At 54.2% G+C, this 23472-nt stretch overlaps 11 protein-coding genes across 11 annotated transcripts; 4 read left to right on the top strand and 7 right to left on the bottom strand.

The window, feature by feature from the left end:
* The first annotated feature begins 2749 nt into the window (after nt 1–2749).
* Nucleotides 2750–4412, top strand: HETIRDRAFT_439196 (uncharacterized protein). The gene is made up of 7 exons (XM_009545835.1): nt 2750–2790; nt 2850–2859; nt 2920–3006; nt 3069–3162; nt 3223–3837; nt 3891–4180; nt 4236–4412. The coding sequence occupies exons 1-7, from the start codon at nt 2786–2788 to the stop codon at nt 4299–4301; spliced, it is 1167 nt and encodes a 388-aa protein (XP_009544130.1). The 5' UTR covers nt 2750–2785; the 3' UTR covers nt 4302–4412.
* Nucleotides 4413–5231: 819 nt separating this feature from the next.
* On the top strand, nt 5232–6725 carry HETIRDRAFT_47433 (uncharacterized protein; the record flags this gene model as incomplete). The annotated part of the gene is made up of 2 exons (XM_009544915.1): nt 5232–5981; nt 6066–6725. 2 exons carry the CDS (start codon nt 5232–5234, stop codon nt 6723–6725), a joined length of 1410 nt encoding a protein of 469 aa, XP_009543210.1.
* On the bottom strand, nt 6723–7852 carry HETIRDRAFT_439194 (uncharacterized protein). Its single transcript, XM_009545834.1, has 3 exons — nt 7676–7852; nt 7410–7598; nt 6723–7343 (listed from the first exon to the last, which is right to left on the bottom strand). The coding sequence occupies exons 1-3, from the start codon at nt 7828–7830 to the stop codon at nt 6944–6946; spliced, it is 744 nt and encodes a 247-aa protein (XP_009544129.1). The 5' UTR covers nt 7831–7852; the 3' UTR covers nt 6723–6943.
* A 937-nt stretch (nt 7853–8789) lies between these two features.
* On the bottom strand, nt 8790–10223 carry HETIRDRAFT_313540 (uncharacterized protein; the record flags this gene model as incomplete). The annotated part of the gene is made up of 6 exons (XM_009545833.1): nt 8790–8995; nt 9051–9275; nt 9399–9608; nt 9717–9810; nt 9871–10040; nt 10136–10223. The coding sequence occupies 6 exons, from the start codon at nt 10221–10223 to the stop codon at nt 8790–8792; spliced, it is 993 nt and encodes a 330-aa protein (XP_009544128.1).
* A 407-nt stretch (nt 10224–10630) lies between these two features.
* Nucleotides 10631–11374, bottom strand: HETIRDRAFT_312743 (uncharacterized protein; the record flags this gene model as incomplete). Its single annotated transcript, XM_009545832.1, has 3 exons — nt 10631–10754; nt 10830–11057; nt 11133–11374. The coding sequence occupies 3 exons, from the start codon at nt 11372–11374 to the stop codon at nt 10631–10633; spliced, it is 594 nt and encodes a 197-aa protein (XP_009544127.1).
* A 534-nt stretch (nt 11375–11908) lies between these two features.
* On the bottom strand, nt 11909–13167 carry HETIRDRAFT_313554 (uncharacterized protein; the record flags this gene model as incomplete). Its single annotated transcript, XM_009545831.1, has 4 exons — nt 11909–12373; nt 12434–12723; nt 12777–12938; nt 12999–13167. 4 exons carry the CDS (start codon nt 13165–13167, stop codon nt 11909–11911), a joined length of 1086 nt encoding a protein of 361 aa, XP_009544126.1.
* A 203-nt stretch (nt 13168–13370) lies between these two features.
* HETIRDRAFT_408521 (uncharacterized protein) lies at nt 13371–15210 on the top strand. Its single transcript, XM_009545830.1, has 5 exons — nt 13371–13468; nt 13525–13564; nt 13624–13723; nt 13786–13814; nt 13863–15210. The coding sequence occupies exons 1-5, from the start codon at nt 13415–13417 to the stop codon at nt 15014–15016; spliced, it is 1377 nt and encodes a 458-aa protein (XP_009544125.1). The 5' UTR covers nt 13371–13414; the 3' UTR covers nt 15017–15210.
* HETIRDRAFT_381995 (uncharacterized protein) lies at nt 14380–15765 on the bottom strand (the record flags this gene model as incomplete). The annotated part of the gene is made up of 5 exons (XM_009545829.1): nt 14380–15191; nt 15253–15369; nt 15453–15481; nt 15537–15586; nt 15650–15765. 5 exons carry the CDS (start codon nt 15763–15765, stop codon nt 15087–15089), a joined length of 417 nt encoding a protein of 138 aa, XP_009544124.1. The 3' UTR covers nt 14380–15086.
* A 162-nt stretch (nt 15766–15927) lies between these two features.
* Nucleotides 15928–18512, bottom strand: HETIRDRAFT_155511 (SH3-domain-containing protein; the record flags this gene model as incomplete). The annotated part of the gene is made up of 2 exons (XM_009545828.1): nt 15928–18142; nt 18208–18512. The coding sequence occupies 2 exons, from the start codon at nt 18510–18512 to the stop codon at nt 16336–16338; spliced, it is 2112 nt and encodes a 703-aa protein (XP_009544123.1). The 3' UTR covers nt 15928–16335.
* A 549-nt stretch (nt 18513–19061) lies between these two features.
* Nucleotides 19062–22260, top strand: HETIRDRAFT_458198 (uncharacterized protein; the record flags this gene model as incomplete). Its single annotated transcript, XM_009545827.1, has 12 exons — nt 19062–19083; nt 19156–19388; nt 19555–19944; nt 19995–20115; nt 20180–20293; nt 20352–20372; nt 20440–20880; nt 20944–20981; nt 21047–21473; nt 21541–21628; nt 21688–21840; nt 21904–22260. The coding sequence occupies 12 exons, from the start codon at nt 19062–19064 to the stop codon at nt 22106–22108; spliced, it is 2253 nt and encodes a 750-aa protein (XP_009544122.1). The 3' UTR covers nt 22109–22260.
* An 89-nt stretch (nt 22261–22349) lies between these two features.
* Nucleotides 22350–23059, bottom strand: HETIRDRAFT_124018 (uncharacterized protein; the record flags this gene model as incomplete). Its single annotated transcript, XM_009545826.1, has 5 exons — nt 22350–22466; nt 22527–22643; nt 22696–22788; nt 22846–23008; nt 23034–23059. 5 exons carry the CDS (start codon nt 23057–23059, stop codon nt 22350–22352), a joined length of 516 nt encoding a protein of 171 aa, XP_009544121.1.
* Nucleotides 23060–23472: the final 413 nt, after the last annotated feature.

Here is a 23472-nt window from a genome sequence, read left to right as displayed (position 1 = left end):
GCGCGCTGTACGCCTTTTGGTGGCCCATGGCCAGCTCTAGCTGCCGTCGCATCCCCGCGCTCGGCTTGGCCCTCTTCAGCCTGTCCGCCGCCTCCTCCCGCGCGGCCACTTTGATATTGTCGTCCACGACCTCCAGATCGTCGTCCTCGCTGTCCTCGAGCGCGGCTTGCCCACTTCCTGCTCGGTAGGCCGCATGTGCGGCCTCCTCGCGCGAGGCTTGCTGCGCCTGGAGCATGCGGCGCTTGAAGTCCTGAAGCTCTTTCGCGCGCTCGACCCTCGCGCGGTGTTCCGTTTCTTTCTTCAAGATGTCGCCCAACGAGGGCAACTCGCCTTGGTCGGAGCCGGAGTTATCTGTCGCATCTGGGAGAGGCGCAGCAGGCGCGTGAGGCGCGCGGACGGCGAGGAGCCCATTGGACTTGAATGGGGAAGGACTCCTGGGGCTAGGACCCGAAGGCTGATGGTTTTCTGAGGGCACAGAGGGAGAAGAGAAAGGCTGGATGGGATCGGAAGAGACCGAGGGGGATCTTCTTGGTGGCAAAGGAAAGGCGGGGCTATTGGGGCGATGGTCAATCGTGATAGGGTACTACTGGTTGGTGGCATCGTCGCGACACTCACTGCATTGACTTCACCATGAAATCGGTTAGCTTCAAGCGTCGCGTTTCGCTGCGATCGAGGGAGAGGCGAACGTCGGACATCTGGCGCGCCTGCTCTTTCAGCGTCTCGGCCGCCTCTTTCTTCGTCGGCGCCTGCACGCGATATGATACACGCGTCGTGAGCGAGCAGATGAAGCAGGAACGCGTGCGCGACGTACCTTTGGCCGCTTCGGCCGTTCCTTCGCCTTGCGCTTCTCTGTGGTGGGCCGGCCCTTCGCCTTGGCGAGCTTTCGATCGCCAATCGAGGCCGCGGTGATTTCCTCGTCGAACTGCAGGGGCACGACCGAGCGCGCGCGTTCCTTGCCCTTCCTCTTGTGCAGCACAGCGGGAGACATGTCATTCTCCGATGTGGGGGGCGTGGGGGAGGAACGGAGCTTGGGTGTGGCGATGGAGTGGGGAAATGGGGGTGAAGTCGGGGAGGACTGGTCTCTCGACGCTTGGTCGTCGTCGGACTCGTCGATCACGGCGCGTTTGCGTCGGTTGAGTCGCGCGGTGGGCGGTGGCGAGGGTGACGAGGTGGTTTCAGGGGCGACGGATGAGCCGGTGAGAGAAGGCAGGGAGCCACCGAAGAGATCGTCTGGCTTGATCTGAGGAAGCGGGGACGAGTCACGCATGGCGGGGCTGCCTCGTGAAGAGCGATCATTGTCCTGGATATTGCGGGTACTGCTTAGTGACGTGTTGGCGCAGAGAGACGCGGCCCTGCCGGCATTTGCTCCACCGCTGCTGCCGCCGCCGTCGAGAGCCTCGTCGTCCGAATCTTGGTCTATCTCCTTCAGCCTCTGTTTCCAAGAGAACATGACAGGGGCCAAATTTGACGCGTCGTCGTTGTCAGAATCGTCGCTGGCGAGGCCGTCGTCGGCGGTGTCGCCCATGAGAGATGTTTCAGGGATGTCGAACTCATCTGAATCCGGCACGATCTCGTCTGCGTGGTCGGGTATGGATCTGCGCTGAGGCAGCGAGTGTGAAGGAAGGGCGGGGTCGGGGTCGGACGCGTTGGTGTTGATATCCCTGCGACGACCGTAGGTGACGCGAGCGCGTTTGATGACGGGGGAGGGTGCGGGGGAGAGGAAGGGAGGGGACGACATGTCTGCGGTTGAGTCTGGGGCGAAGGAAGAGTCTTGTGCGATGGCCATGTGTGTCGTTCGATGTTCACAAGACCGCGCCGTCCGGCTCCATTCACCGCCAGCATCACCTCCTCAACAGTCACACAAGTCACAGACGCGTCCTGACGCGTAATCGACGCGTCTTCCTTCTCTCGCCTTCATTCCAGTCGTCCAGCCTCACGCCCGCGCTGCCCGCGCTGCCACAGAATCATAATGTCATCGTCGTAGTACGCTACAACAGGCTACTTCCGTGCATACCGCTCCAGGGGGCAAGAGCGCGTGGATCTGCTTCAGACGCGCTACTCTGTCAGTAACGGCGTCGAGGAACTACCATCGCAGTCAGGATCATATAGATTACAGCAGGTCTATTCACAGCACATGAGTGAACGCCACAAGGCGCATGAGACACACCACCTGGCCTCGGCGTTAACTTGTGGGAAGAGAGTGTCCCATCTTTGATCAAGTTGGAAACCTGATGAATGTCGAAGGGTTCTGAGTGAATGAACGGTTTCTGAAGGCTGACGTTGGTGGAACAGCGACTCGAGAAACACAGGGAAGCTCGGCGGAACGATGGGTTTTGACTGTGAAGCGAACGGCGCTCTAGATAGAACAAGCGCTGTGCTGACCTAAATGCTAGGAACATAGCGCCCAAACCGAGAGGGGGCCGCTGTATCCTTGCGACCATGGGGCACGTACGCGAGGACGATACGGACGGAAATCATTGGTTCCCAAGATCCGCTTCCAGCGACGTCTTTAAAATACCAAAGCGGAATGAATCGCTAAGCTTCTAGGCCTCAAGAATCCAGCGCTCAAACCATTCAAAGCAGCAGATTATGCATTGCTATAGCAGACCGCAGGGGGCTGTGAAGGAACCGGAGGGATTGTGGCGGCACAGTTCAAGGAGCGTGCGAAAAAAGCAAGTCTTACCAAAGCAACTGTACAGTTCATCAGCCACCGCCACTAGACACCTGCCATTGATACTACCGTTGTTCCGTAATCCCCTCCTCCACCCCCTCAAGATTTCCCAAGATGAGGTGAGTGCTGTGGGTTTGTTCCAGCAACGTTGGAGGCGACTAATAGCGCTTTTCTTCAGTCACCGTAAGGTCTGTAGCATATTTTGTGTTGCCAAAGGAAACCACTGAAGCGAGGCGTCGATCGTCTAGTACGAAGCGCCCCGCCATGGCTCCCTTGGCTTCCTCCCCCGGAAGCGTGCCGCCCGTCATCGCGGAAAGGTCAAGTCTTTCCCCAAGGTGTGTGAATTACGCGAGAAAGTCATATTGTGTACGATGTTTGACATCGGTTTTGCGGAAAGGATGACCCCAAGAAGCCTGTGCACTTGACTGCTGTCATGGGTTACAAGGCCGGTATGACCCACGTTGTCCGTGACCTTGACCGTCCAGGATCCAGTGCGTAGCAAAAAATCGGTTAAGTGTAATATTTTTGCTGAAATTTATCTATTTTTACAGAGATGCACAAGCGTGAAGTCGTTGAGGCCGTCACCATCATTGAGACCCCTCCTCTCATTGTTGTCGGTGTTGTCGGTTACGTCGAGACTCCCCGTGGTCTCCGCACCCTCACGACCGTCTGGGCCTCGCATCTTTCTGATGAACTGAAGCGTCGGTTCTACAAGAACTGGTACCGCTCCAAGAAGAAGGCCTTCACTCGCTACGCCAAGAAGCACGCCGAGGACGGCGGCAAGTCCATCTCCCGCGAGCTCGAGCGCGTTCGCAAGTACTGCACTGTCGTCCGTGTCCTCGCACACACTCAGATCCGCAAGACCGGCCTCGCGCAGAAGAAGGCGCACCTGATGGAGATCCAGGTCAACGGTGGCTCTGTCGCCGACAAGGTCGAGTTCTCTCAGGGCCTCTTCGAGAAGCCCATCGAAGTTTCGTCCGTCTTTGAGCAAGACGAGGTTATCGATGTCATTGCCGTCACGAAGGGTCATGGTTTCGAGGGTGTCACCCACCGTTGGGGTACCAAGAAGCTTCCTCGCAAGACGCACAAGGGTCTTCGCAAGGTCGCTTGTATTGGTGCATGGCATCCGTCGAAGGTCATGTTCTCCGTTGCCCGTGCTGGTCAAAGTAAGTCTCGTCTGGTATCATTTGCGAGTACACTTCTGACCGTGCGATTGCAGACGGTTACCACCACCGCACGGAGCTCAACAAAAAGATCTACCGCATCGGTCTCGGCACGGATAACGGCAACGCGTCGACTGACTCGGATATCACCAAGAAGGCGATCACGCCCATGGGTGGCTTCCCCCACTACGGTATCGTCAAGAACGACTACCTGATGCTCAAGGGCTCCATCCCCGGTACCAAGAAGCGTGTGATCACCCTGCGCAAGTCGCTCATGGTGCACACTTCTCGCCGGGATCTCGAGAAGGTCCAGCTGAAGTTCATCGATACGTCGTCGAAGTTCGGTGTAAGTGGTCTTGTTCGGCGCGCAATTTATGCATACTCACTACGTCTGTCCACAGCATGGAGCTTTCCAGACGTTCGAAGAAAAGGCCGCGTTCTTGGGAACGCTCAAGGCCCGGGATTGATTCGTCTTGTATCGCACTCTTACTTAGGCATCTATGTTTGTCGTTGTTGTCGCTCTACCTCCACATGTTATGCAATAGTATTGCTCCGAGCACGGACACGAGTGAATAATGTAGACGAGAGATTCGGATGAGCGAGCCACTGCGGCGTTGTGTGCGAGGACCAATTGGAGTGCATGGGTGGAGAATTCTCAGGGTAGCAAATTTGGCCAAACAGCGGAGGCGTGACGAGAGCGCACCGTTTCGGTTCATTGAAGCATTGCTCACTGCGGCTGCCAGTCTATGCGCTCTCTTGGTCGATCTTCGGGTACGTGTCTGGTGCTCTCCACGTCCTCACCATATATCTGAGCCTGTGCAGACAGTGAATGACTGCCTGCTCCCTTGATGCTCAGAGCCTTTTCTCTGGGCCTCATTCACTCCCTCCGATGCAATTCTCCACCCCTTGCACGCACGCGTCGAATGGCCTTCGTCCACCAACGCCTCTCTTCTTGGATCGTATCTACCCCCTGGCAACTCGATGTCGACGAGCAGATAAGGCTGCACGCAGACCACGTCTCTGCAGAGAAGCTAGAGGAGGACGAGAACGCGCTTTCGTCTGGCTCTTTGACAGTTTCTGGCCACCACATCGGCGCGGACGACCGCGACTTTCCTCCCCCGGCGTTTCCGTTGGAGGTGCTGCGCCTCTCCGCATGGCCCATCCTTACCGACACCGTGCTGCCAACGGAGCAGCTAGTGTTTCGACACGACGGACAAGTCTTAGAAATTCGAGACGATCTTTTTTTTGGAGAGGAGGCAGAGGACGAGGACGAGGACGAGGATGTGTCAGAGGGTGTCCCGTCGGTCCGCGACCTCGAGCTCCACCCGGACTTGGAAGAAGACGGCGGGCTCGCCGAGTTCGGGCATCCTGCCGCGCGCTGGCGCCTCCTCCACACCATGTCCACCTCCCACTCGAGGGAGGAGGTATGGAACGCGTACTACGTCTTCTCTCTTCTCCCTCATGACCCCAAGATACCCGAGGCACTGTCCTCGATCCCGGTCCCCCACCTACGCCGCATCTGCCGCCTCCTCGCGTCCGGGCCCGAGCCCCGTACCCGCATCCAGTTCCTACGCCTCCTCTCCGTGTCGTCTGCGCTCCACCGCGAGGGCGGGCAGGTGAGGTTGTGGCAGTGGAATGCGCTAATCAACCTCGCGGGCCAGGGGTGGCGCAGGACGCGCCTGGAGAACTTCACGACGGCCATAGGCCTATACGGGGACATGGTTCACGGGAAGGCGCCGGGGACGATGTTCTTCTCGGTGGACAACGATGCGCTCGAAGCGAGAGAGGAAGAGGGGGCGCGCGAGGACCGCACGGGGCCGCGCGCGAGACGCATCAAGCCGGACATCGTCACGCACTCGATGCTGCTCGACATCGCCGCACGCACGGGCTCGCAGCAGTTCATGGCGCAGGCGGCGGGGATGCTAGAGCAGTCGGGCCTGCGCCCGAACGTCGTCTCGCACACGTCGATGCTCGGATACTTCACGCGCAAGCGCGACCTCGCGGGCGTGCGCGCGACGCTACTAAAGATGCGGCAGCAGGGCATCGAGCTCAACGTGGTCGCGCTCAACGCGTGCATATGGGCGTATGCGTACAACGGGCGGATGGACATCGCGGAGGGCATCTATCGCGTGATGAGGCACCGCGTCGTGCCCGAGACGGAGGACGCGGACGAGCCATCTGAGGGCGCGGACGAAGACGAGCTTGAGTTCGAGCACGAACTCGCGGACGAGTACGGGGAGGAGAGGGAGGAGAGCCTCGACGCGGTGATCGAGTACCTCGAGCAGCGCGAGTCGATCGTCATCTCGAGTAGGATCGTGCCCGACAAAATTACCTACCACACGCTCATGCAGGGGTACGCGTACCACGGCGACCTCGTGCGCTGTCTGCGCGTCTTCTCTGAGATGCTGAGCACACCCAACCTCGAGGCGGCCGCGAACAGGTACGGGCGGCGGCCACGCGAGCCGTATACCGCGACGGTCTCCGCGTTCCGGTCCATCTTCCTGGGGTTCTCCCGCCACGCGCGGTCGCCCCTGCCCACCACGCCCGTTTCCCCGCAGCTGGCGAGGCTACCCAGATATCAGGTCTATCCGACGCTGGACCCGGGCGCGTGGTCTCTGGAGAACTTCGACCAGCTGTTCGACAGCTTCCTCGAACTCCCGGAGAGCGTGCGGGTGCAGGAGCACTTGATGTGGTGGGTCGTCATGGGATGTGGCAGGGTCAGCGGGAACGACGCGGCGAAGATGGTGTCCGTGATCGAGAGGATGGAGCGGAGGTACGGGAAGGTACGCGGCACGCGCCTGACGGAGTTGTGCGCGGATATCTATAGGGCGGGTTGCGGCGACGGCGACGGCGGCGATACACTTAATAATACATCAGACGGTGCAAAATGAATTCATGGACGCTGTGGGATATATTCAGCATTCGCGCCGGCCGGCGTTGAGGCGGCCACGATGTCACGATCCGAGGTAAAGTGATAGTACAGACAAATACAGAATGAGCGAAAACTTCGACGCTCAGGGCGGTCGCGGCCCACTCGTGACGCGCGACCGCCCCGTCTAGTGTACACGGCCTCTAGTGAATTCACTGGGTAATATGCTGTATGCGAGGTTCAGATCTCGCCGCCGTTAAGGCGGCGCCACTCGACGTATTCGTCCCACCCGACGGTGCACTTCCTGCTCTGGTACCTCCGCACGTGGAGGCGGCGGCGGAGGTCCTCCGTGACGGGGCCGCGCCACCCGGCCTTCTGGATCGCGCTATCGATGGCGTCGATCTTGTCCCAGCCCTGCTCTGGCGCGACCTCGGGGAGGTACGTCGCGGAGAAGGAGGGCGAGGGGCGGGCGGACGTGTGCGCAGCGCTGCTCAGGAGGGACGCGGAGGAGGAGAGCGGGGAGGGGGCGTCGGAGGAGGGCAGGGTCGAGGGGTGGGAGAAGGCGATGCGGATGCCGTGCACGCCGACCGTCCAGTCGAGGTAGGAGGACGCGTCCTCAAAGTCCGTGAGCAGCGACACGCTGCGCGGCGGGCGTGCCTGGCGTCTGTGCTGTGAGCGGGCGGGGGAGAAGACGGGGGGCACGCACCCGCATTCGAGGCTGTCGAGCTCGCGGCGCTCAATCTTGCGGAAGCGGTGGTCGCGGAACGCGCTGATGAGGGCGTACTCTGCGAGGCCCTCGTGGAGCGGGAGGGGGTCGAAGTTGCCGATGCAGCCGCGCAGTCTGGGCGCGCGGCCGGGGCGCGAGGAGCGGGTGTTCCACGTCACGAAGAGGGGGCTATGCGGCGCACCGGGTGTCAGAAAGCGGTGTGGGGTACCACGGACCACGGGGGAAAGGGGGAAGGGCGTGCGCACTATTTCTCATCGGGAAAGTTGGGCGGTATCGGGGCGCTGTCGGTGAGGGCGCAGTAGAGGGCATCGAAGGCGTGGAAGCAGTGCTCTGGGGTGCAGACGGCGGACTCGTCTCCGACCGGGGCCTCTGCGGCGGGATGAGGGGGTACGAGGGCCATGGAGGATGTGGTGCAGGAGCAGAGTCGGCCGATGGGGAAGAAACCGCGTCTGCGATCGTAGCGCTCGACTCACTCAACATCATGCCGCGGAGTCTTGATTTCTCCGCCGAGCGGCTGCTCCGTCTTCGGTCCCTCGCTCGCGAATATGTTACAAGTACAATGTGTGCCACAGTCCTTGATATAGCGACCAGATGCCATATCGTCCATTCAAACTCGCACGCGTGCATCCCAAACGCAATTGGAACGTACAACCCGCAATAAATGTAGGCCTTTAAACAACATGTACATAGCTACAGACACTAAGTACTCAAGCGTCGTGGTGGGAAGCCAAGACCTGCATCCAATCCCACCGTTCTGCCATGTCAGTGAGTCTGAAAAGTGAGACCGACAAACACCTTGCGAACATATCCTGTCGAGAGTAACAAAAATATATGGTATACGCAGATAAGTCAAGAGAAACCCGCCAGACGAGGGAGAGAAGAGAGAACGAAACGAGAGACTGAAAACGGAGGGATGGAGACGGAAAGAGAAAGGAGCGAGGGGGTTAGGCGAAATTACGCGTATGGTGGACACGGGGGAGTGGAGTAGGTGATGTAGGAAATCACGTTAGTGAAGCACTGCCGCTAAGTAAACGTGGAGGCAGGGATGAGGGGATAAAACGAAGGAGAGGGAGAGGTATAAGGGGCAGAGATGAATAAGACATGGTCACGAATATGGTCAGGTACAGATGGAGCTGAGCGACGGGATAGCGTGACTTGGTGCGTGGGCAGGTAAAGCAAGGCGAGGCAGAGTAGCGTGCGACACGGGGAGGACAGAGCAAGGTGACAGGTAGCGGGGAAGAAGGTGGTGACCGGATGCTTGAGATCAAAGTCAAAATAGCATGAGGTCAGTCACCAATATGTCGAAAGGCGATGCGAGACATACGATGGGGGAGAATGGAAAATATTATACAACAGTGGCTATGTCTGACAGCAGCTCCAGGCTCCTGAACGCGAAGCGGCTTTCTCCCGAGCCTCCTCTTCTTCGGCTTGCGTAGTCCAAGTGGGCGGATTGACTGCCGGTGTCAGAAATACACTGTCCCTACGCTTCATCTCATTCTCCTGCTCTATGCTATCCTTTTTCTGGATGATAGCGCCGATCAAGGAATCAAACAGCTGTTGGATACCTGTTCTCAAAATTATGGTCAGTTGGACGACGTCACAGAATCATTCCTCACGCACCTAGGTCATCCTTGGCAGAAACCTCGAACAACTCCATACCTGGTTCCAAACCCCATTCACGATCATCATCCTCGTCTTCGTAATAATCCTCAATCAAGCTATTGGTGTCTTGGTCTCCGGCGTCCGCCCAAGCCCGGCTGCCATTATGAGAGCCAAAGCGTGAGGTTTGCAAAGCCCCATTAGTCGACTTTGCCCGATTGAGAGCAAGTGCGCCTGTAGAGCGAGCTGCAGGGAAAGAAGTGCCTGTGTAAGCGCGTTTGAGAACTGAGCTCCTATTCAGGGGAGCTTCCATCGAAGAGTTTGATTCGGGCGGTGATGGCTTTACGGGGCTGCTGAGGGGGACAGAACGGATCGAAGTAAAGGAGGTAAAGCGCGGGCGAATATACGAGAAAGTTGATGGTTGAGGTGGTGGCGGCGGCGTTGGCGGTCGCGGTGGAGGGAACCAACGGTGAAGAGAAAGACGGGCGAGGTCAGAGGAGACTTGTTTGTAATGTTGGAGGTCCGCTTTGGAGCCGACGATGTAAATGATGAGATCGGTTGAACAGTTTTTCTTCAGTTCTAAACGGCAAAGGAGGCGTGGATACCAGATGTGGACGACAGAGCGAATAGATGGCAGAAAGTTATAAATCAGCGTCCTAGAAAAGCGGACGGCAATGACGCACTCACCCTCTAGCCATCCGCGCACGTCTTCGAAGGAAACGGCGCTCGTGATATCATACAATAAAAGCGCCGCATTCGCGCCTCGATAATACATAGGTGCCTACCAACGATCGTTCAGAAGACAGGGCAGAGACATGGAGAAGAAGAACCGAAGACATACCATACTCCGAAACCTCTCCTGACCTGCTGTATCCCATAGTTGTAACCTGACCTTCATACCATCGACATAAACCTTCTTCGTAACAAAAAATGCGCCGGTCGTCGAGGTCGTGTTCCTGGGATCAAACTTATTTTGGGTGTAGCGCTGCAGTAAGCTCGTCTTGCCAACGCCTGTAGGCCGGGTGAGAAGGTGAGCGGGCGGGTGTGGCGGCGAGCGGCGTTGCCGTTATGGGAAGTGGAAGGTGAGAAAGCGATAGGAGACAGACCTGTGTTACCCATGACCACGATCTTGGCATCTATACCCTGCTCATATCTGGACCTTTTGTACGGGTCCATGCGTGGATATGCCGCCATCGCACCGAGGCGAGCTGGTGGGAGGGGGCGCGCGCAAGAGAAGGGAGGAGGAAAGGAGGGAGAGGGAGAGATGGAGTTGCTACAGCACACAACCAGAGCGACCCCGGACGCGCCTGCCCTCACGTGCCCCTCCGACCCGAGGGCGCCGTCCTATACTTGGGTGCGCGTCCTTGTCACCGAGTCGCGCACAATCGCGCGCTCGGAGCTACGGAACGGCCCCGTTCGTTTGTTCCTCTCACAAAGCAACAGCGGTCCGAGCAAAAACAGTCCCCTCAGCTCATCTCCCAGCACTTAGCCCCACACACTGCGGCTGTATAGCCTCGTGCGGTGCTCTGGACATGTCCATAATTCTGATGATTGCGATGTAAAGAACAAACATGTCATAAGCGGACAATACAGATGCCCCTCTACTCCTGTGCCTGCTGCACCGGGAACTCAAACACGACGTCCTTCCCTGTCAGACGGCGGTATACAGACGAAAAGGAATCGAGCTTGTACTCAAGGGATGTGGAGTCCTTTGAGTCCAGGAACCTGTACAGTCGGAGCCCGTCAGCATCCGGCGCTAGCAGAGACAAAACAAAACGGAGTGGAGTCTGTGAAACGCACACTTTCAACAATTTTGATCCGTCGACCGCAACCCGGGTCCGCTTTCCAACAATCTCCGTGGGGAAGACAAGATCCTCGAGGATCTTCTCGTGGACATTGGTGAGGGTGCGGCTGCGAGGCCTCTTCTGCTTGACGCGCGAGGTGCGAGTCGGCTTGCGCAGCATCCGGCGCTGGGCAACAAATACGACGTGACGATCCGAGAACTTCTTCTCCAGCTCGCGGGTAAGCCTGTGCATGCGGCCCATCTAGTGTCAGTCCAACCTGCCCCATGCCATTTGTGCGCTATTCCACACGAAAACGCACCTCTGCTGGACCTTGTGGAAAGCCTTGAGCTGAGGCACGGGGACGAAGACGACGATGGCTTTCTTGCCGCCGCGAACGTCAACTTCACGGGCAGCAGAGATCTGAAGGGGCCGGAGTTCAGCCTTGAGCTCCGGGACGTTGTTTTCGAGGTCAATCAACGCCTGCGCGACGCTGGTCTCGGTCTCATCGGGTGCGGTCGAAGGGGCGTTCGCCGTGCGCAGAATCTTGTGTTGTACTGACATGATGTGAAGATGGGCCCTATGAGCGGATCGAGTATGGAGTTAGCATCCAATCCTCTCAATGCGCATCCATCCCAATCTATGCACTCTTTCTCCAAAATTTCGCCCCCGGCGTCGTCTAGTGACCCTATAGGTCCCTCCAAAGGCATTTGAATGATAGATTTCTACTCACCGGGCTGGTCTCCGTCGTCACTGTCTTTTGGTGTTGATACTTGCCGTAGATGAAAGTTGTGGGTACCAAATAAGGACAACGTCTGATGTGGCGCCACCCGCACCCTGCACTCCTCCACACACCCTCTCACCCACACCAGCTCCTTCAGTTCACTTTCATTTCACATCTGAGGCATTGCCTAAGGAATGTTGCCCGATCTTTAGTTTTTATGTTATATTTTCTCTACCTCAAACAACAATGCCGCGCCTCTGACTGGTGACGACTTGGTCGGCCATGATGCATGATCCCCTTCAGCAGCCCTCTTCCATCCTTGGTACGCGCCTCTATGGCTGATAGTGTAGACTCATCGCACAAAAATCTTGACGTTATGAATCTCGACTTCTTTTGAACTCCTCCACCCAATGGGCCTCCACTTCCCCCTTCACCAACACAACGAAACTTAGACACCCATCCTTCAACTCCAGTCCATCCTTGGGCGATCCATCCTTCGCTCTCGCCGCCCTACACACTGACCTCAGTGTCATATTTTTGCCCACTTTCAATAGCCTCTTCGCCCTCGTGATCGCATATATCACCAGCTGGCCGTCTACATATTCCCCATTCCGGTCCCAATCAGGAGCGGGTGCTTGCGGGGGAAACATCGCCGCTAGGTGGGCGGAAAAGGGTGTGTCTTCAATGTATCCTTGGATTACATCGGAGGTGGCGTGTTGTGGGTAGAGGAAGAAGATAGGGATAATCAAAGACGTTTTGGTCGGGGCTTCTGGATCGAAGTGGGGAGCGTAAGGGTTGGCTGAGCCTTGAGGATTGGGTACCTCAATGATATTGCGCTCCTTTATGAAGCTGGATGTTAAAAGGTTCGTCTTTTATCCCATTAACATTTGACCACGCACCGCGAACGCCGCCTTCAACGCCCTCTGTTCTTCTTGTTCTTTCCGTATCCGTTCTAGGCGCTCTCTTTCTTTTGTTTCCTTCTCTTTCTTCTTCGTGCTCGCCTTTCCGCGCAGCGCTACGACGCCCATGTTGTCTTTGTCAAATTCTAAATAGCGGTCGCAACAATCTAAAGCTTCATCCAACCTCTCCAAGGCCATCAATGCGAGACCTGAGCGGTAGTATGCTTTGGCCGACTTAGGGTTGATTGTGATGGCCGCCGAACAATCGCGGAGAACTGACCCATAGTTATCTGGACGGTTGTGTGTCAGTAAGAAGAAAATGTATAGATTTCAGTGGGCGTACTTAGTTCCAGATTGCATGCCGCACGATTGCATAGCAGCGCTTCTCGTAATGCTACATCGGTGGGCTTAGCATCTACCCCCTGTGTATAGAAACCCAAGGCTTCGCGGTAGCGTCTGCCTTTGAAGTAGTCATTGCCTTGGTCCTTGAAATTCTGCGCGATCTCTGGTAGTCGCTCGTGAACAGGGTCCAAAGTGAGACGGATGATGGACCAAGCTCACCCACCATCCGGAGTGCCGTCGTAAGCTAGATCTTGAAGGGCGGAAATCGCAGCGTTGTCGCTGTCTCCTTCTGGGAGAGACTTCATGAAGAGAGGGATAGAGTCGAATGCGGCCAGTTTGCCCTCAAATGAGGGAGCTTCGGGGAAGGGCCCCGTTGTGACGACAGAGGCCATGGAAAGTTTGAGTCTGTTTTACAACGAGATGATTTCAGATGTTTGTTGCTTTATCTGTACCGAAAAAGTGAGAGGTCTGGAGATAGAGAGTTGAAACGTTGACGGTTTGTAGCTGGTGGATCTCCTCCAGATAAAAGTCACGGGCTTTCATCTGCTTTCACCTGCCGACAGAGATTGATCGGGAAGCCTCTGCCTTCACATCACGCGCACGTTCCAGCACTGCTACTCTTACGACGCAGTCTCAAACATGGTGCGCAATCTCACTGCTGCCTTGAACAGCAAGGGCTGGTTCAAGTATAAGGTAAGTATATTATCACCATATGAGTGGAGGTAGCAATTCTAAGTCTGCTGCATCAGATGCCCGAATGGTCATTTGACCACGTTGTCGTAGGTGGTGGTGAGTGGGACGGGGTATATATCGAGCTATCATGTCGCCAATCACATTATGGGCTCCAGGTGTGGTTGGTCTAACTATCGCAAGGCAGCTGCTCCAACGATTTCCAGGCAAGACCACATGTCTGCTCGAAAGACATCCCTCAGCAGGTGTGGAGATTAGGTTCGTGATCATTTTCCCAGAGAGCCTTCTCCCACTCGTGTCTCAAACCACCATAATTTCAGCTCGAGAAACTCGGAGGTCATTCATTCAGGTATGATGTCGCTAGATGATCAATCAGGACATACTGACCGCTTCGCAGGGCTATACTATCCTCCAAATTCGCTGAAATCACGCCTTTGTCTCCGTGGACGTCAATTGCTCTACGACTACTGTGAAAAGCACGATATTCCTTTCCAGCGAACGGGCAAGCTGGTCGTTGCTACCGAACCTAATCAACTTCCGTACCTCGAATATCTGAGATCCAATGCTCGATCCCTCCTACCGCCGCCTCACTGGACATCAAAAGGAGAGCACGATTCTGTTCTGCCTCTAGAACTTTTATCTGGTGACCAAGCGCGTGAGCTCGAACCAGAGCTTTCACCAAATGTCATTGCGGCACTTTGGAGCCCCGAGACAGGCATCATAGACTCACACGCCTTCATGCAAAGTCTCCAGAAAGATATAACAGCTAATTTTGAATCACCCTTGTCCTTTCAGAGTCGAGTCGTGCGCGTTGACCCGACGTACACGGGACCAGATGGAGTGCCTGGCTGGGTCGTGCAGGCCGTTCCCCGTTTTTCGGAGAGGTTATCCGAAGACTCTGACACATATGCAATATTCGCTCGCGTGTTGATAAACGCCTCTGGGCTTTCTGGCCCATTGATACTGAACTCGCTGCTCGATGCGCGCAAGCGCATACCAATGTACTATGCACGGGGGTCTTACGCGTCGTACACCGGTCCAGGTATCTCATGCGTTTCGCACTTGATCTACCCTTGCCCCGAAGCATCGTCATCTGCCGACAAAGGAGCTCACGCATTTCAATCGTTGGGAACGCATCTCACTTTGGATTTACAGGGCAAAGTGCGCTTTGGGCCGGATTTGGAGTGGATTTCACCCCCGAAGGACACGTCTGATGTAGACTTTTGGATGCAATATCTAGCGCCTGATGAGTCAAGGATCCAGGATATGCACGAAGCCATATCACGCTATCTACCAGGAGTTGAGTTGGATGGATTGAAGGCGGACTATGCTGGCATCAGACCGAAACTCGTTCCTCCAGGCGGAGGCTTCCAAGACTTCGTGTTGCGGAAGGATTACGATCGTAGCTTCTTGCCGAATTTTCGAAGACGAAGCGGAAGCCCAATGATCAGTTTGATGGGGATTGAAAGCCCCGGGCTCACAGCGAGCTTGGCAATTGCAGAGATGGTGGTTGAAGATATGCTAGTGGCCGAGAATGATCATATACGTTGAGATGCCTATAAACATTGTACTAAAGCAAATGCATTGCGAGAGGGGTAGCACATGTAGAAGGTATGGATGACTAGTGTCGAGGAAGGGTCTTAGGCTCCCATGTCTCGATCTTTGGCTTCGCGGTGTTGTAGGAACGATATGCACCTCTTGTTCCAGTCAGATTCTCGATCCATGGCTACATGGAACCGGATGTGAACAAGGAGCCTATACCTATGTATTCTGCAGTCGCGACTTACAGCTTTCCAAGGTGGGGACACGGCTTGCATCACTTTATCCTCCGGCGGTACCTCCTTCCGAATATGCGAGAGCCAGGCATGCCATTCGGCTGGAACCTGCGTCGCATTATTGTCGTGCTACGTGTATTCGATGACAGTCTCAATCATTAGTTATTCCTTCAAGCAGCTTCATGCGGCGTCTGAAGAATGGGTAAGCGCACCTGGGCAAAGTCGACCCAACGATGACGGCCTTGTGATACCACATTTAGGCAAGTGATAGCAAGGAATAACCATTGGTCGCTCACCTGGTACCTCTTGCTCTCCATTTAAGTTCTCAAAATAACGGTTTCCAAACCTGTGATGTGTTCATTTGGCATTCAATCGCTCAATTGATTCACAAAAGTGGTTCTCTACGCACTGGTCCTTCCCCATGAATATTCCCGCCTTCACATCACCGATGTACTGCATTTGGTGCCACCACTCTTTGATACCAACCTGTCGAATACCTCGAATGTAGCGTGCTAATGAAGGCATAGTGTCTGAGGAAACCGAATGTGCGGTTTGGGTTAGAAGTTGACAGATTTCTGGCATCTCCGAACGCTACACGTGGGTATATTGCACGTGGCAGACGGGTACACAAAACATTTCAACTGGTTCGAACCCGTTTACACCTGTTCACAAATTGAGCATGGAATTCATCCTGAAGACACAGTCTATTACACGTTTGCATAGATTACACGTCCGTAGCACGGCTAGAAATCGTATCAGAAGGCGCGGCGGGTGGGAACCTGTGTGTAAAACGTACAATGCAACAATAAAGTAGGACGAACAGAACGAAGTCAAATACGGAACAGGCGAAGACGAACGAAGATAAACTTAGCCTACAATCCAGAGTGCAAGGCCGAAAGAAAATGGTAGCGAGAGAGGAAGACAGAAAAACAGAACACGAAAGATAATAAAAAGAATAGGAAAATATTCAAAACACCGCGTCTGAACGTAGTCAAAGGCGAGATACTGGTAACACAACACGTACGTGAAAACACGATTTCATCATGATGCAATGACAAGCTTGTCGCACTCTCAATCTCGGTGTAACCGCTGAGCTCAATCAGCGTACAACACATGTTTCTCCGTGCTCTCCAACCAGGATCGTAGATCATCATCTTGCTCCAGCGCGATAAAACCATCGCTTCGCCCGCCGACGCTGTCGCGGTATGATAGTTTTCCAACCTGCCCGCCAAGATGTGTTTGTACCTTGTCCATGAGCTGTTCATGTGTCACAAGCGGGTGTACACGGATCGCAATCAAGTCATTCGAGATGCGATCAAAGATCTTTATTTTGATGAATGCTGTCTGTGAGTTGTTCGCCGAAATATGTGGGTTGTTTGGCGAGGCAAGCGAGTGTGAGCGGGAGGAGCCATGAACCGACGAATGCGACTGAGAGGTAGGCGATGTAGCTTGAGTGTTGTGAGAGGAGTGTGAATTCTCTGGCCAACGAGATGAAGAAGACGTAGACGAACGAGAGTGCGTACTGTTGCGGTGTGGATCAGTGTCAAGTGGAGAGAGACTGTTCGAGTACGAGTGAGATGGCGCGTGACCGCGCAAACGGGCATGTGGGTCTGGGGATGTTCCGCGAGCAGCAGATGATGAGGAGCCACTGCGTTCGTGGCCATATACGGTATACCCCGGATCTCCTTTGGATTGTCGAAGCCGTTGATCGAGACCCGTACGCGCTCCGTTGGTCGGGTTTTGTCCATACAGGTGACCGTCTGGTTCGTCACCGTACTCGGAACCATCGCTATCTACACGACGCCCCCCGTTTATCGTCAAATTGCCCATACTCACTTGAACATCATCATCAGGCTGTAAATCAGTGCGTTCCACAATCACTGGCTCCTCCATCGGCTCATACCAGCCTGCCTTCTCCATCTTCTCATACTGAGGTTCAACATCATTTTCAACATCTCCCGGCTTGAGAGCGAGAAAAGCGCGCGTCAAGGAGTGCTCGAGGATATACCGAGCCGTCGTCCGATTCAAATGAGATAGCGATGTCAAGTAGAATCTTAGATCATCCCGCGTATCTGCCGCAACTTTGTCGTTGAGCTCATTCGGCGGTCCAGGCATGTAGGGAATAATCCTAGGATGTAGCTGTTCTTTGCCTCCTTCACGGGGAAACACCTCGAGGAGCGAAGTTTGGTATTCAAAAAAGTCGTTATAGGCGCGGAAGAGAACGAGTTCCTTGGCAAGAGGAAGAGAGTTGGATCCCATGGGGCTGTAGGGCTGATACAGCGCATGTACGCGGTACCAGTACTCGTCCAATTCAGCGTGGAAAGAGACCACTTCTGCGTCAAGGAGGAGACCCTCCGGTAGCTCGTCTGGAACCTGCGAGAGACCGGTGGAGGCTTGCTGGTCTGAAAGAGGCGATGGCTCTTGGATGGCGATGTCAGGCTTGGTGGTGGCAGGTGGCGGAGTCGCACCAGACGCCGGCATGAATGGACTGTTCATGACAGGGTTGGGTGATGCTACATCGTCTAGAATACCTAGCGTAATGCTGTTAGCCTTGTAGTTGAGCATCTGTTTCTTCCATTCCTCAACGCGAGGAAGGCTGCCACTGTCTATCAACTTGCCCACATCCTCAATGGGCCGATTATTCGTGGGATCGCGAACTTGCACAAATGAGACTGGTATAAGGCCTGGCTTTCCCAGACGGCCGATAGGCTTGGCCACGAACCATTCGCGATTGGATTGCGCGACGACAGAGATGGGATCGCCAGCCTTGGCGTCGAGTTCGTCCGTGCGCTCCGCAACAAAGTCGTGCATGACCACCGCATAGTAGACTTGAATCTTCGAGGGTCCCATGAAAGGAGGACTGATTGGTGCAGAGTTAAGCGCCTGTGAATTCCGTGAAGTGCTAAGACGATGCACGCGAGTTTAAGCCATGGGAGAGAAATGAAGGTAGAAATGCAAAGGACTCACGCGGCTTCCCCTTTGCGAAACTCCTCGAACATGGCCTTCGGGACCAGCCCTCGAGCCCCCGTCATAGGGTTATGTGCTTCGTACCATGAGCCCTGATCTTCAACCGGGCGAATAACGTAGAAGAAGTCGCCTTTTTGAAAAGATAACTGTTGAGGCGCTCTGGAGCGATAGGAATCAAGTGCTCGGATGACTTTCTGCGGAGGAATAATGGCGGCGGGAGGCTTGGATACGGAGGGTAGAGGGGTGGATATTTGATGATGAGGGGTCTCCTTGCTTGCGTTGAGAGACTTTCTCAAGGCCTTCATGATGGTAGAACGAGCGACGTGGGGGCAATGAACCGTAAAAGTCGTAAAAGGTGAAGTCGGAGGAAGGAAGAGGGGAGAACAGTCGATAAGGAAGAACAGAACCAGCCACAACCGGGTCCAATGTGCTATAGTCCAATCTAACACATTTGCTTTCCCACGCCCTCACACTAGGGCTGCCTTATTGTTCTCGCTGACACTGCACGATGTCTATTCAATATTGTCTGATCAAACCGAGCGCATGTAAATCTTGATATTGTTAGCCTTTTCCCCCACTATCTTCGCCACAGCAACTAGGCTTGTCATGTGTACACCAATAGATGGCGGGATCACCCTATCTTTTGTTATGCTTGGGGAGCCTTCCAAAGATCTACCCGAGCTCATAGTGCACAAACCGTGTTTTTTCGATTACTTATACCAAGGACGACAAAACCGAAATTTCTCCAGATACCATACAGCTTGGTCTCCGGGGTACTCACGCATGAGATTAGATAATCAAGCACTTTGATTCTCGGAGACGCTTTGCCCAACGTCAGTACCACCTCCATAATCATGGCTGCAAGAAAGCTACAAAGTGCGCAGCGAGACCCGCTCATACAAAGCATTAATCAAGAACCATACTGATATTCTTCTTCTGGGAGTACAGCGGAAATCGACCGAACCTTGAAGAAGGTTTCGGAGGGCGTCGAGCTTTTCGAGTCGATATACGACAAGATGCAGGCGTCGACAAACATGACGCAAAAGGAGAAGCTGGAGACGGAACTGAAAACTCAAATCAAGAAGCTACAGCGACTCCGAGATCAAATCAAGACATGGGTCGCGAGCAATGACATCAAGGACAAGACAGCATTGCTTGAGAACCGGAGGTTGATCGAGACGGTGAGCACTCATTTATCTGTTTTATTGCGGCTTCTTCCACGGGGAGCAGGAACCCAACGTTATCATCTGGACACGCTGAGTCTCGCCCAAACAACCTCGCATGCTTCCCTTTCCTCGGTACTTTCATTACATTTCGACCACGAGAACTCATTCGTTTCGCGTCCAGCAAATGGAGAAATTCAAGGCATGCGAAAAGGAGATGAAGACCAAGGCGTTCTCCAAGGGCGGCCTTTTACAATCCGCCAAGCTCGACCCGAAGGCCCAGGAGAAGCTTGAAGCGACGCAGTGGCTACAGACATGCGTAGAAGAGCTTCTCTTGCAGGTGGAGGGAGCAGAAGCAGAGATCGAAACACTACAGGGGGGAGGAAGGAAGAAGGGCAAGGTCGGGGCAACCGCACAGGAGAGACTTGAGGAATTGGAGCATCTGAACGAGCGGCGGAAGTGGCATGTCAGCCGGCTGGAGATTATGATGCGGTTACTCGATAATGGCTCCCTTACGCCAGAACGCGTGAATGGGTTGAAAGACAACATCGACTATTTCGTCGAGGCCAATGCGGTATGTTACATTTTAATCAGACATACAAAGGAGCACTTAGGGGGCAGTAGAACGATGACTATGACGAGGACGAGGGCATGTACGACGAGCTCAATTTGGACGAAGAGGAAGAAAAATTCGGCTTGGTCGCGGACGAGCGGGATAGTGACGACTCTGACGAGGCCAGCGAAGGTTCGTATTACTTCATTGGGACTTATAACGCCGGCTTTGAGTTATGCTTTATGTTTTATCACAGCGGATCTCCCACCTCGGACACCATCAAAGAAACATGATGAAGAAAGCGTGTCAAGTAGTAAACGTGACGGTAGTCCCATCATGAAGAAAGCAAGTGTTGCATTACAACTACGCAGTGAGTTGTGTTCGTTCGTGAGCTGGAAGTATGTCAGGTCTTTTAACATCACCGTCAGAGCATTCAATAGTGGCAGAAGGTGAGCTCAGTTATTTGCAAAGCCATTCGCGTCGAATCAGAAATTGTCGATAACGACGTTTGTTTAGCACCAAAACCACCACCAAATCCAAATTTTGCCCAGCAGCCCATGGCGAGCATTCTGAAGGCAGGATTACCGAGTACACAACCGAGACCACCAGCTCCACAACTTCCGCCAATACGATACGCGGCGGCGGCGGCGGCAGCGGTTACACCTTCAACAAGCACACAAAACAATGCAGCTGTGGCAAATCCCCCATCGATACAGCCGTTGTCGGTCGCAACTGAAAGTCCAGTACCTAATCCATCGAACGTGACAATTACACAGGAAACATACAATGCCGTGCTCTCATCACCAAGCTTGACTCACCCATCTACGACAAGCCCTTTGCTTTCCTCGACTTCTGAATCTGTACAACAACTCGATGGTTCCACTGATTCACCTGCACTGTCTGAAGCTTTGTCGGGTATGGAGGCATCAGGAACGACGTCATCTCGTTCACGCGACGGTAAAGAGATGACTCTTGACCATTTATTATCTTGTTTTCATATCTTTTTTTTTCTGGCTGTAGCCTCGCCACGAGTCGGTTCACAGTCGCCTCATGTCAATGTGAGTGCATACGCATGTCATTTCCGCTTCAGTCCTCTCACGTAAAATCCATACACGACCTACAGCAAGCATTATCCGAAGCGCAACAAGCACCGACACAATCACAGACGAATGGTGTTCAACCCACGACACAGCCTGCACCACAACTTTCGCCGCTTCCACAACAAGTGCAACAATTCCCTGTGGGTGCAACCGCACCAACCCTGGCAGTAGAATTGCCGCATTCCTCATCTAGTGGCTCGTCGCCACTCCCGGTCCCGCAACAGCAACAACCACAGTTCCCGCCTGGTGTGAAGGTTACAGAACAGCAACATCAGCAGAGCGTACCAATACTCAATCCTCAGCAGTCACAGATGGCAGGACAGCGACCTCCATCAGCGGCACCGACCCAGAGCATGACTCCGTCCTTGCAGCAGAGGTCAAATGTGCCCAATGCCTTCCCAGGATCACTCTCCGATTTAGTCGTGTCATTTGAAAACGTAAAACAGAAAGGTTTGTTGTTGCTGGTGATACACAAGCTCAGGATGTTGATCTTTTCATCTCTTCGCTCGCCTCTCAGCCGCGCATCGAATGACGAACCTCGATCAGGTGCACAAACTGTTGGAGGGTAGTTACAACACTATGCCGCAACCACAGGACACAGAGAAGTGAGTTGCTATGCATACGTGAGAAGACATGGACGTTGAGTGGCTTTACTTCACCTCAGGCCTAAGTACTACGTTCCGCGGAACCCCTATCAAACGCCGTCGTATTATCCACAAGCGACAAATCCCATTTTGAGCTCACAGGGTCTATTCTCGCAATTAGACGTCGAGACACTCTTCTATGTGTTCTACTTCCTTCCCGGCACCTATCAACAGTGCGTAGCCCTTCCTCCACATGAACCCATCACACAAACTTGGCTCATTCATGATTCTTCCAGGTATCTTGCGGCCAAAGAGCTCAAGCGTCAGTCATGGCGATTCCATGTGAAGTATTTGACATGGTTCCAGAGACATTCTGAGCCGCAGGCAATCACGGATGAGTACGAACAGGGTGTGTATGTTTACTTTGATTGGGAAGGTAGCTGGTGTCAGCGGAAGAAGAGCGATTTCCGATTTGAATATCGGTACTTGTCGGAGGATTGAGGGCGGGCTTGGTACTTAATTTTATTACGCTGCAGTGAACTCTGTCCGTTCCCCCACTCGTTCCCACTGTTTTCCTTTAGTTTTCCTCCTGTTTCTTGTGCAGTAGGCGTCGTCTAGTTGCCTGTACGGAATATGATCTAATTTTGCAGATTACCGATCCGAACAGCTCAAGTCACGCTAGAGGCATGAAAAAAAGTGGAGAGGCAGTATGCGTGCGTAAGATAGACGAGGTCTAGGGTGATCACTCGAGAACAACAACGCCGCCAAGAGTCTCGAAGGTCTTCTTGACTTTCTCGGCATCCTCCTTCGGCAACGACTCCTTGAGGATTTTTGGTAAAGACTCGACGAACTTTTTAGCCTAAAGATACAGAACCAAAATCGAGAGTCAAGATTTCGTTAAGTAAGCAATAACACGTACCTCAATCAGAGTGAGGTTGGGAACCAGAGCTTTGACCTCTTTGATGATCTTAGGCTTCGCCGCGGGGTTGAAGGACTCAAGCTTCACGTTGAAAATCGTCTTTTCCTTGGGCTTCTCCTGAAAAAAAGTGAAGACACGTAAGACGACGGGTGGTTTGATCAAAGAAAACGCGAACTTCTACGGCGGCTTCGGCTTCGGCCGCTGGGGCTGCTACTGTCGGACCCGCAGCAGGCATGGCAATCTCCTGGATATTCAGACGCGTCTGTGAAAGGATAACACATGTGAATACGCGTAGGGTATGATGGAGTGCCATACGGACTTTGAGAAGAGTGACAAGATCCGCGGCCTGGAGGAGAGTGAGCCCCGAGATACTATCAACGAGTTGGTTGAGTTTGGGGTCTGTCGGCAATGGGGGTGGGGGTGCCGTGGACGATGAGACCTCAGGAGCAGCCGTTGCGAGCCATCTAAGAGGCGCTGGACGCCTAGGATAGGTGTGAGCTGGAATACGTTGCAATCCATGGGCAACTCAGCATACCTTGACCGAGAAACTGCTCGCAAAACGGAGGAACAACGCGACTAGATGTTGATCAACTCAATATATACGGAATGTAGAGATGTGAAAGCGCCTACTCACCGCCATGAGTGAAGTGTTTGCGCAATGAAAGGCCATCCAGCAGCCTCCGCAAATTCGGTGGCTGGTGTTTGTTTGGTTCACATTGGCATTAGAGCGGCCTGGACCCGACCGCGTCCGATGTCCGATCCAACGCTGATCTCTTACAGCGCCCTCCATGAATGTCCTAGAATTCACCTGGAACGCGTGTCGCCGTGTCATTGTAGGAGAGCATAGTCCCTTATGGATCTTGCGCGCCTCGAAAGTGGCTTTCTGATTTTCGAACGCGCGCTGGTACATCAGGTGTGCGTCTTCTAGCTACTCATTGCGCAGTTT

This window comes from Heterobasidion irregulare, assembly GCF_000320585.1.
Source record: "Heterobasidion irregulare TC 32-1 unplaced genomic scaffold scaffold_03, whole genome shotgun sequence".
Lineage (NCBI taxonomy): Eukaryota > Fungi > Basidiomycota > Agaricomycetes > Russulales > Bondarzewiaceae > Heterobasidion > Heterobasidion irregulare.
Note: the sequence above shows the minus strand (reverse complement) of the source record. Positions and strands in the feature narration are given on the sequence as shown.

Excerpts from the sequence above, each read along its gene's own strand:
- HETIRDRAFT_439196 (XM_009545835.1), top strand. Across the intron at positions 3,007-3,068 it reads AGGTCAAGTCTTTCCCCAAG|GATGACCCCAAGAAGCCTGT; the intron begins GTGTGTGAATTA and ends TTTTGCGGAAAG. Across the intron at positions 3,838-3,890 it reads CGTTGCCCGTGCTGGTCAAA|ACGGTTACCACCACCGCACG; the intron begins GTAAGTCTCGTC and ends GTGCGATTGCAG.
- HETIRDRAFT_439194 (XM_009545834.1), bottom strand. The coding sequence starts at position 7,830 with ATGGCCCTCGTACCCCCTCATCCCGCCGCAGAGGCCCCGGTCGGAGAC. Across the intron at positions 7,599-7,675 it reads AACTTTCCCGATGAGAAATA|CCCCCTCTTCGTGACGTGGA; the intron begins GTGCGCACGCCC and ends TGCGCCGCATAG. Across the intron at positions 7,344-7,409 it reads CTCGACAGCCTCGAATGCGG|CGTGTCGCTGCTCACGGACT; the intron begins GTGCGTGCCCCC and ends CCCGCCGCGCAG.
- HETIRDRAFT_408521 (XM_009545830.1), top strand. The coding sequence starts at position 13,415 with ATGGTGCGCAATCTCACTGCTGCCTTGAACAGCAAGGGCTGGTTCAAG. Across the intron at positions 13,469-13,524 it reads AGGGCTGGTTCAAGTATAAG|ATGCCCGAATGGTCATTTGA; the intron begins GTAAGTATATTA and ends CTGCTGCATCAG. Across the intron at positions 13,724-13,785 it reads TCAGCAGGTGTGGAGATTAG|CTCGAGAAACTCGGAGGTCA; the intron begins GTTCGTGATCAT and ends CCATAATTTCAG.